The sequence below is a fragment of the Gossypium raimondii genome, chromosome 12 (genome assembly GCF_025698545.1).
Source record: "Gossypium raimondii isolate GPD5lz chromosome 12, ASM2569854v1, whole genome shotgun sequence".
Lineage (NCBI taxonomy): Eukaryota > Viridiplantae > Streptophyta > Magnoliopsida > Malvales > Malvaceae > Gossypium > Gossypium raimondii.
Window position 1 is genome coordinate 15869499 of NC_068576.1, and position 10405 is coordinate 15879903.

At 37.8% G+C, this 10405-nt stretch overlaps 1 protein-coding gene and 2 long non-coding RNA genes across 3 annotated transcripts; 2 read left to right on the top strand and 1 right to left on the bottom strand.

Annotated features, from left to right (window-relative positions):
• Positions 1–1154: 1154 nt before the first annotated feature.
• On the top strand, positions 1155–3142 carry LOC105763411 (uncharacterized protein At2g23090). The gene is made up of 3 exons (XM_012581648.2): positions 1155–1352; positions 1486–1526; positions 2615–3142. The coding sequence occupies exons 1-3, from the start codon at positions 1277–1279 to the stop codon at positions 2732–2734; spliced, it is 237 nt and encodes a 78-aa protein (XP_012437102.1). The 5' UTR covers positions 1155–1276; the 3' UTR covers positions 2735–3142.
• A 1916-nt stretch (positions 3143–5058) lies between these two features.
• LOC105763412 (uncharacterized) lies at positions 5059–6423 on the top strand. The gene is made up of 3 exons (XR_001124198.2): positions 5059–5348; positions 5742–5923; positions 6054–6423. It is a non-coding gene; the product is annotated as an uncharacterized LOC105763412 (long non-coding RNA).
• Positions 6424–9417: 2994 nt separating this feature from the next.
• On the bottom strand, positions 9418–10405 carry LOC105763413 (uncharacterized). Its single transcript, XR_001124199.2, has 2 exons — positions 9988–10405; positions 9418–9735 (listed from the first exon to the last, which is right to left on the bottom strand). It is a non-coding gene; the product is annotated as an uncharacterized LOC105763413 (long non-coding RNA).

Consider the following 10405-nt stretch of genomic DNA (forward strand, 5'->3'; position numbering starts at 1 on the left):
AATACAATATAATTAAAAAATAATATTTTAAAATGAAAATATAAATAAATATTAAATAAAAAGCTTGGAGAGTTAAGAGAGTTTGAGAGAATGATGTGAATGAAAAAAAATGAAATTTGGAGGTATTTATAGGTAAAAAAACCGTTGGGGAATTTTAAATTTTTTTTTACCGTTTGGCGTGGCAACGATCAAAAACTCGTTGCATTTTACCATTGAGGGAAAGCGTGTCTAGCTGGATGAGCTTTCTTGCCATCTGTGCAGAAATGCACTTTCACTTTCTCTCTCCTAAAAATGACCTATTTCCTAATTAATTTTAAAATTGACCCACTTAGTCATTACGAACGTCTCCGATCAGTGCAATGGGATGTGTCTATTTATCTATCTCTTGACTCGAAATGGGAGCAAGTCTGAAAAAGGATCTTAAAGTGTTTAGGGTTGAGTCAATAAGGTCTCTTAATGCCCTCTTTTTTTTTCTTCGCATCAGAGTTGATTCTTATTTCACAAATACTTGCCATGGTAAGGAAGAAGGGGGGAACAATCACACTTGGAGAGTGTAAAAGATTGGGCCAAGTTTAATTGCAATTCAACAATTCGACAGTAATTAATGGATTACAAAGTATCCATTGCTTCGAATTCAGATTTGATTTATTAAGTTAGTTTATCTAATTTATTCATTACGTCAATTTCAAATTTAATCGCCTTCCATACTTCACAAGAAACAGCTAGTTCAGAACTCCATTTGTTAGCCTCGCGGATGATTTTATTACCCTCGCAGGCAAGGTCACGTCCCTCATTACGAGCTTGTACACATGCTTCTAAAGCTACTCAATTAGCTACGACACCCAGTGCATTTCCCCCAGGGTGTGCTAAAGTTCTTCCACCGAATTATAGTACGGAATCATCTTCAAAGATCTTGGTCAAAGCAGGCATATGCCAAACGTGAATACCCCAAAACTACAGATAAAACACTTGGCATAAAAACTCAATCTTGAGTAAAATAAATATTACGATTTCGACCTTTTTCAATAAAATCATCGTGTAGTAAATTAATAAAGCCCAAAGTTATCTAGCAGAATTAAAAAGAAAAAAAACCAGCGTATTAATGAAATTTAGCCAAAAGCCACTGCTATATAAATTCCCCTATTATTATTTATGTAATTTTCTTCTGTTTTTCTTTTTCGTATTTATATTTCACTGAAACAAATAATTAAATTTGAATCAATCCTCTCTCTACTTCACAAAATTAGGGTTCATATTCACGCCAAATCGATCAGAAATGGGAGGAGGCAATGCCCAAAAGTCCAAGACGGCGCGTGAAAGAAACCTCGAGAAGGCTAAAGCCGGCGCTAAAGGTTTCACCTTGCTTTTCTTTCTTTTTTTTCGTATCAGGAACTTGAATAAATAGTAAAAAGTAGGTTGTTTTTTTTTTTTTTAAATTCATATGAATTATATTCTTCTATTGATTATATTTATTTTATTTTTCAGGAAGCCAGCTCGAATCTAACAAGAAAGCTATGTCGATTCAGGTAAATTTTGGTGTCTATATATTTATTAAATAAACATGATTATTTTCCTTCTCTTTTTCTTGTTCTTTTTTGGTCATCTTTTATTGCTGTTTGCTAGTTCTTTTGTGGGTTGCATTCCTTTATCTTCTATTTTTTCCCCACTGAAACATGAAGATACATTGGCCTTTCTTTCTGATATTTTGTAATTTTGCAGCTTCAAATTATCTGATATTGTTTCAAATTTGGTTTGTTGATTAGTTTCAACAAGGCTTTGCTCTGTAAAAATGATAAAAATGGATAAGAATTCATAATTTTCTAATCTAATGGTTATGTTTCATAATCACTTCCTCACATTGTAGCTTAACCATTGGGATTGAAATTTTCCCATCCTTAACCCTTAAAACTAACATTTCCTTCCATGAAAGTGGCTTCAAGTGCTCATTTCATGTAAGGAATTAGTCTTCATGTTGTAGAATGGTCTGCCATGCATGTATTTTACAATGACAAATTGTCTCTGTGCTGGTGTGTGAAATTTTAAATGCAATTCTTAATTGAAGTGCTTTAATTTGTTTTCATGTACATATTTAGTGCATTAATCCTTGCGTTTGATTTTGTTTTTTCTCTAAGCACTATTTTTTGGGAAAGAAAAAGGGGGGGGAGTGGTTATGGTTGTTTGTTCTGTCCTCCCTATTTCTCTCCATCATTTTATGGATAGTATGTTGGGTTTAGAATTTGAGGTACTTGTTTCTTATTTATGAAGTGTTTGCAAGTGTGAGAACTAGTGGTGCGATAGCAGTGATTTCCAATGACATTAAGTTTACGAGGAATCTTGTGTCATTGATATGTTACCAAGGAGATTAGGACCTCTTTTGTGGTAAATGGTTATAGATGAAAGCACTAGGCGTGTTCGTGATGATGTTCTTCAGTATCTTTTTTTGTAGATTTTTAAACCTTCAGCAGATGAGACTATAGTGGGAGTCGGTTTGAATCTGTCCATTTGACATATGCATGGAGTGCAAGGAATTACTATGATTTAGCATTTGAACTTAACATCTGTATGATGCACTTAATTATTGGAGATTGTAACAATCTACTCAACTAAAATGCAGTGCAGGGTATGCATGCAGGCATTTATGTGCACAACATCCGAGGTGAAGTGCCGGGAACATGCAGAAGCAAAGCATCCAAAATCTGATGTGTATGCATGTTTCCCTCATCTAAAGAAGTGATGTAGTTGGAGCAAGAAAATTCTACTGTTAGATATAGACATTTGTTTGGATATTAGTTAATGTAAAGCCTCAACCGTGATTTATAGATACTAAGGGACTATTTGTGCCTGCCCCAAGAGTGAGGAACCAATTGATCCTCAAACCCTTACAAATGGACAAATTGGAGATCGGTTCATTCCTGCTTCAATGGTAAGGTGAACATTGTTGTTTATTCTAGCATTGTCTCTTGGAAAAATGCTGCTGTGAATTTGTTTCTTTTAGCGTTGTTCTGTTTGTATGTCATTTGCTGGTTCCATTCTCTTGAACATTAACCGTCTTAAGTAGTAATTAATTTGTAATATGGGGAATCCAATAACCTTTGGTTTTTGCGATGATGTGGAAGTAATGCAGTAGATTCTTTGTGCATGAGATCAAGTCCAGATCTATGTTATTCGGATCTAGAAATGATTGCGGTAGAGATACGTACATTAGTATGGAATTGATATATAGTCATCCTCGACAAGATAGGTGGTTGTAATACACCTATAATAGCACTTTTTAATTTTCAAATTAAAAAGGGTAAACTTTAAAAATAGTCACTTATGTATGGTTTAACTAACGTTTTGGTCATTGAACTTCGTTTTATTCTGTTTTGATAGCTAATGTTTATTATGTTTTGATAGCTAACGTGACAATGTTTTGATCACTGGGCCATTACCTGTCATTAATGGACTTACGAAAATCTAATGTGGCACAAATTATGCCTTTAAACGCTGATGTGTCATCCACATCATCTTAATCTTCCTTTCTTCATTTTTTTTCGTATTCTTTCTCATTTTTCTCTCGACTCTCTCAACTTAGCTTCTCTAGAGCACTCTCCCTCTCTCAAGCTTCATTCACAATCATCAACTGCTCGTTCTGGTGTCATCATTGTCGTTACCTTTGACAAACATACATTGAAATGCTCCCTCAACTACTTCAGAAATCCTTAACCAGGTTTTTTTTTCTTTCAAAAACCCACTGAAATCCTTGAATAAAAAACTCAACTTTTGTACTACCGAACTCTCTCTTTTACCGGTCGTTAGATTGACTAAACATGTTTTTCTCCTCATCAATATCTCCTCCTTGATCATTGAGATCGGTGAGCAAGTCGCTGATCTGAATTTGACCCCCTTTATTGCTTTGATATTTTTTGACACCTTTAATCAAGAATTTGATATTGAAATTGGATACGAAGAAGCTAGCGAACTTCAAGAAGAACATTGAACATTGAATGAGTAACTAAGTTTTTGCTTTTGAAACTAAAGGGCCTCCAAATTTTCATCGGTGAGAGCACACATGATGACGGATGTTTGGTGTTTGCTTACTACAAGGACGGTGCTGTTGACCCAACATTTGTGTACTTTTCTTATGCATTGAATGAGGCTTAAGTGCTGAGGTTTGAAACACTAAAAATGCTTGCTGTTTTAGTCTTTTATTATTGCTTTTGTCTCCTATTTCATCTATCTCAGCGCTAAGATTAAACACTTTATGGCTTTTTGATGTTTTGCTTTTAATTGTTTGCTGTTTCATGGAATTTTGTGGTTGACTAAAAATAATTTAAGTCTTTGTTAAAAAGAAAGTGATGCAATCTGTTGAAGAAGAGAAGAAGAAGAATAGAAGAATAGGAGGAGGAAGAAGAAGTAACAGAGAGAGAAGAGAGAAAGAAGCTGAGAAAATGGTACTGAAAATATTCATAACAAACTCCAGCACACATGAGGTTGCTAAAAAGAAAGAAAATAATGGTCATTACAGCTGTCGCTCGGTCACAAGGCTGAGCATCAAAATGTCCCGTTTCATTAACTAAACCCTTCACCCCAAAACACAGCGTATTCATTAAAGTACCCCTCCCCTAAAATGTGTCGTTTTGTCTAACATAATTAGCTCAACAGATTAAACAGAAATAAACAGATTTTAATTACTTTTTAACCCCATAATTATATGCCATAACAATACTGCCTCTCTTAAGCAGATTTTTGTCCTCAAGGATCGAAGGCAGGATATTGCGTTTGAAATTCTGTCCAAACTTCCCAATTGGAATCCTTAGGAAAGGTGTCTGCCATTCTACTAACACTTTAATGACCGTATGATTCCCTTTTTTGACCATTCTTTTGTCAAGGATTCGTGCTAGTTTTTTCAGGATCAAGCCATCTGTTCCAACAGGTGGCAATGTGGGTGAGTATACAACTGAGCCAACATGTTTCTTTCGTTGAGACACGTGGAATATGGAGTGGATTTTTGCTCCTTTAGGTAATTTCAATCTGTAGGCCACCTGACCTATTTTAGCTTCAATAGGATAAGGACCATAAAACCTAGGAGAAAGTTTCTGATTCCACATCTTCCTTAGTGAATGATGTCTGTAAGGTTGGAGTTTTAGGTCTACTAGGTCCCCAACTTAAAACGACCGATCGGATCTTTACTTGTCTGCTAACTGCTTCATTCGCTCTCTAGCTCGTTTCAAGTGGAACCTAATGAGCTTCCTTAAGGTTTCTCGATGCTGAAGTGTTCTGACTACCTTGGCTACCGTGGAAGACCCTAGCAAATATGAGAGGTGAATGGGAGGGTCGGGTATTGGCAAGGGTTGCAATAATCCAAGGTATGCAATATTGTCACTCTTGTACTGTTGACAAGTGGTGCATTCTTGAACCTACTGCTTGATATCTCTCGATAACCCTTTTTAGTACAATAGGCTAGTTATGCGACGCCTAGTAGCATGCACTACTGAATGGCCACCAATGGCCTCACTGTGGAAGAATTCAAAAATTACCTTATTGAGTTCTGTGTTGTGGCCAATCATCACTTTCCCTTTTCTCTTAAGAAACCTGCCATCCCATGTGCACTTGGGATGGGATTGGGGATTTTGTAGCAATTCTTTAGACAACTTCTATATCTTCACATCTTCCAGTCCAGCCTGTATAATCTTATCCTAGAGCTCTGACCATGTAAGTGACACTTCTCCCAAACACTGATGAATTTGATCGTCTTGTAGATGAGTCCTTCTAGATAAGGCATTAGCCAGATGTTTTGAGATCCCTTTCGATAAACAATGGAGTAGTTGTACCCCAGCATTTTGGACACCCACTTCTGTTGATATGGGGTAATGGCCTGTTGCTCAGAGAGGAATTCCAGACTTTAGTGGTCTATCTTGATAATAAAGGGTCTCCCAACAAGGTACGAATGCCACTTCTTAATAGCAAGCAACACAACCAACATTTCTTTATCATATATGGACAAGTCTTGGTGTTTAACTCCTAAAGCCCAACTAAAAAAGCCACTGGTTTCCCTTTTTATTGTAGCACAGCTCCAATGCCATTACCAAATGCATCTGTCTCCACACGGAAGGGTTTACGAAAATCTGGAAGAGCTAGTACTGGTGCTATACAAATAGCGTCTTTAAGAGCTTGAAAGTTGTTTGTACAGATTCTGTCCAATGCCACTGTTGGTCTTTCTTTAATAGTGAAGTGAGTGGTTGAACCATGGCTCCATACCCTTTAATGAACCTCCTGTAGTAGCCAGATAGCCCCAAGAAGCCTCTAAGTTCCTTGATGTTCTTAAGTATAGGCCAAGAGAGAACTTCTATCTTCGACGAGTCCATGCTGACAGTCCCTGCTGTTATAGCATGGCCTAGATACTCAACTTAAGCAATGGCAAAACTACATTTATTTTTCTTAGCATAGAGCTTGTTATCCTTTAGCAGTTGTAAAACTACTTCTAAGTGCCTCAGGTGGTTGGTCCAATCCTTGGAATAAACGAGGATGTCATAAAAAAAACTAGAACAAATTTCTTCAGAACTGGCTTAAAAACAATATCCATCAACGCTTGAAAATTGGATGGGGCATTTGTTAGGCCAAATGGCATAACTAAGAATTCATAGTGGCCCTCATGAATTCAAAATGCTATATTGTGAACATCTTTTTCCCACATCCTGATTTGGTGATACCCTAACCCCAAATTTAACTTAGAAAAGAAGATAGCTTGGCTAAGTCATCCAACAATTCCTCAATAATAGGAATGTGGAAACTTATCTTTGATGGTCAAGTTGTTGAGTTACCTGTAGTCCACGCACAATCGTCAGCCCCCAAATTTTTTCTTTACCATTACAATAGGTGATGCAAATGGACTATTTCTATCCCTTATAATTCTCGCTTGCAACATTTCCTGCACTAGTTTTTCAATCTTATTCTTCTGGATAGTGAGGTACCTATATGGTCTTACTTTGACCACTCGTGATTCATCCAACAGGGGAATGCGATGGTCCTGAAGTCTAGTAGGTGGTAAGCCTGATGGTACTAGGAAAACATCATCAAAAGCAGTTAATAACTTAAGTAACATTAGATGGTCAGGAGACTTTGGCAAGGCGAGCACTGTCTATTGACTAAAAGATAATAACATAGGCTGGGGACCATAGCTTAATACTTTGAAACATTTGGTTGCTTGATTGTCTGAAAAAGTTGAAGACTGCTAGGGACAATTCCTTGTAGGATATGGTTTTTGCCCTGATGTTCGAATTACATAGTGAGGGAAGAGAGATTCCATATGATGGATCCTAAAGATAAAAGCCACTGAATTTTCAATACTAGATCACACCCCTTCAGATGTAGCAAGTAAAAATCAGTAGTGAATGCCGATCCTTGAGCTCCCCACTGGACATTTTTACAAACTCCTTAGGTAGACAACCGAACTCCACTAGCCACCATGACTCTCAATACAACAGTTTACTCAGTAGGTAAGTCCAGTCACTTCACCAACTTAGAATCCATGAAATTATGTGTGCTCTCTGAATCCATAAGAATGATGACTTTTGTTTGCCCGATGTGAGCTAACAGCTTTATCTTGTTGTGTCTTTGAGAGCCATGCAAAGCATGCAGAAAAAGTACAGGTGAAGTGACCTCGGGTTCCTGCTCTCTTTGCTCCAATTGCTCCTTACAATCTTGAAACTCATCAATTCAGGACTCTTTGGCTCAACCTCACTATCAGAGGAAACTTCAATTACCAATTGATACAGTTGAGATTTTTGGCATTTGTGTCCTGGAGTGTATTTGGAAGCACACCAGAAACAAAGCCCTTTCTTTATTCTATCATCCATTTCTGCTTGGGATAATGACTTCACAGGGCCTTTAGGACCCCTTGTGGTGTTAAAAGTGGAGACCGTTTGGATAGGTCTAGCATTTGTCAAGAAGGGTCTGATTGGTCCCCTAATTTTCCCGTTATACATCGTTCTTTTCATAGGCCCCGAGATAATACTCTCCACCCTTCGAGCTAAACGAAAGCCACCTACAAGAGTGGAAGGTGGAAACAACTGCAAGTATTGCCTTATTTCTGGTTTGAGATTACTAACAGACACACTAATCGTATGTTCTTCAGTTAGATCTATTTAGTTGAGCAAACTAACGAATGTATCATGAAATTGAGTCACTGACCTCTGTTGCTTCAGAGTAACGAGCTCAGACATAGGATCAAGAAGAGTGTTTAAACTATATCGGTCCCTCAATCCACGAGCATAACCTTCCACGATAGTTGTTGCAACCCATCACGCCTCTAGACAAAAAAATGGTGCCAGTCCAAGGCCTTGCCTTCAAGATGGAGCATGACTACTTCACCTTAGCCTCGTCTCGGACACATTCAGATGAGAATAATTATTCAAGCTTTGACCACCATTCACGAAAATCTGTGCCATCAAAGCGCGGGCACTCCAATCTGTACAGGTTACTGGTTACATCCCTTGAAGACCCTTGTACCAAAGTCCCTAAGATGCCTTTTCCCTTGTCCAAGCCCACTTCCACCGGAGTTGCTTTGCTAGTACAAACAGCACTAGTTGGTGTCGTTTGTCCTATGTACTGCTCAAATAAAGTTTGAAGACCTGTGCGAATCTCAGTTCGAATCTCCCCTTTCATCGTATCATGAAAAGATTGAAACTTGGTATCAATCTTGGTGTTCAAATCTGATTTCAATTGGGTGAACTCCTGTTGCAGTTGACTCTTTTCTTTTTGAAGCCTGGTGATTACTCCATCGTTGGCCATGAGGAAAGAAAGGCTTTGATACCTTAATGTGAGCTGCTGAAGAAGAGAAGAAGAAGAATAGAAGAATAGGAGGAGGAAAAAGAAGTAACAGAGAGAAGAGAGAAAAAGGCAGAGAAAATGGTATTGAAAATATTCATAACAAACTCTAGCATATACGAGGGTACAAAAAAGAAAGAAAATAACGATTATTACAACTGTCGCTCAGTTACAAGGCTGAGCATCAAAATGCCCCGTTTCATTAACTAAACCCTTCACCCCAAAACGCAGCGTATTCTTTAAAGTACCCTTCCCCCAAAACATGTTGTTTGGTCCAACATAATTAGCTCAACAAATTAAACATAAATACACAGAGTTTAACTACTTTTTAACCCCATAATTATATGCCATAACAGAAATTCTAATCTTCGAATAAGCTTGAGAGTGGGAGAGACGAGAGAACAATGAGAAGAAAAGAAAGAAAAAGAAAAAGAAAAATGATAATGTTACAAATCGATAACGTTAGTGGCCAAGACGTCATAAATTAGAGTTCAATGTTATTTGCACCATATATAAAGAACTATTTTTGTAGTTTACCTAATTAAAAAATTATAATATATTGATATTAATAATAATTAGTTAAAATTAAAAATTTGAAACAAGAGGTAGTTTAGCAAAATATGTTTTTAACATATTATTATTATTATTATTATAGATGAAAAGTGTGCAGACCCAATTTTACCCGGGCCTAGTGCCAATTAACCCAATTCGGCCCAAATACAAAAATTAAAGCCCGAAATAACCCTGGCCCAAAACCCAATTACAATGAACAGCCCAATGGCCCAATAGCCTAAAGCTATCAGAAAACCCTAATCCCCCTAACCCTATTGCGCTGCACCACCTGCCTCCTGACTTCCGCCGCCGCCGTCACCTACCATCTGCCATCGCCATTGTTTCGGCCACCTGCTCCACCAGTTTCTCTGACACCTGTAAAACAGAGCAAACACGCAAATAGCAGCAAAGAATAATAGAAATAATAGAAATAGATAGGTTATAAAAGCAAAAAAACACTATCTTTGTATTTCTTTAACAACAACTGAAATAAAAGCAAAAAAAAAGGTTGACTCCATTTTCTTTTTCTCTGTTCTTATGTTGTTATTTATTTTATTTTTATTTTTATTTTGTGTTTGATTTCTTCTTTTATACAAAAACGGAAAATGAGGGGAATGAGGTACTCACCGGTTTCGAAAGCCTGTCGCCGGAGATCTTCTCTGGTGTTGGAATCGGACCGAGAAGAGTATGAAACACCCTTCCTTTCTTGGTCTTTTGAGTCCGGAGGACAGTTTTTTTGGGGGAGTCGAGATCGGGGTTTAAAAACGTGACTTTTGGGTGTCCCGGTCACTGTCCGCGGCGGTGCCGGCGGCGGTTTCTCGCCAGATTCTGGGTAGCTCCCGGGGAGAGTAGAGAGAGGGAGGGAGAGCCCTCTGTTTGTTTTTTTAAAATGAAGAGAAAGTGTTTTTTTAGTTTTATTTATTTATTTATGTGATACCAAAACGGTGCCATTTTGGGAAGGTTCTGAGAGCCCCAAAACGACGTCGTTCCGGAGCCATCCGGCCCGATCCGACCCGGACTGCCTAGGATCCGCGTGTTTCTGCTG

What these genes read in the sequence shown, in the direction of transcription:
- LOC105763411 (XM_012581648.2), top strand. Translation starts at nt 1,277, where the DNA reads ATGGGAGGAGGCAATGCCCAAAAGTCCAAGACGGCGCGTGAAAGAAAC. An exon ending in GGCTAAAGCCGGCGCTAAAG is followed by an intron (nt 1,353 to 1,485) that starts GTTTCACCTTGC and finishes TTTATTTTTCAG; the next exon opens with GAAGCCAGCTCGAATCTAAC. An exon ending in AGAAAGCTATGTCGATTCAG is followed by an intron (nt 1,527 to 2,614) that starts GTAAATTTTGGT and finishes ACTAAAATGCAG; the next exon opens with TGCAGGGTATGCATGCAGGC.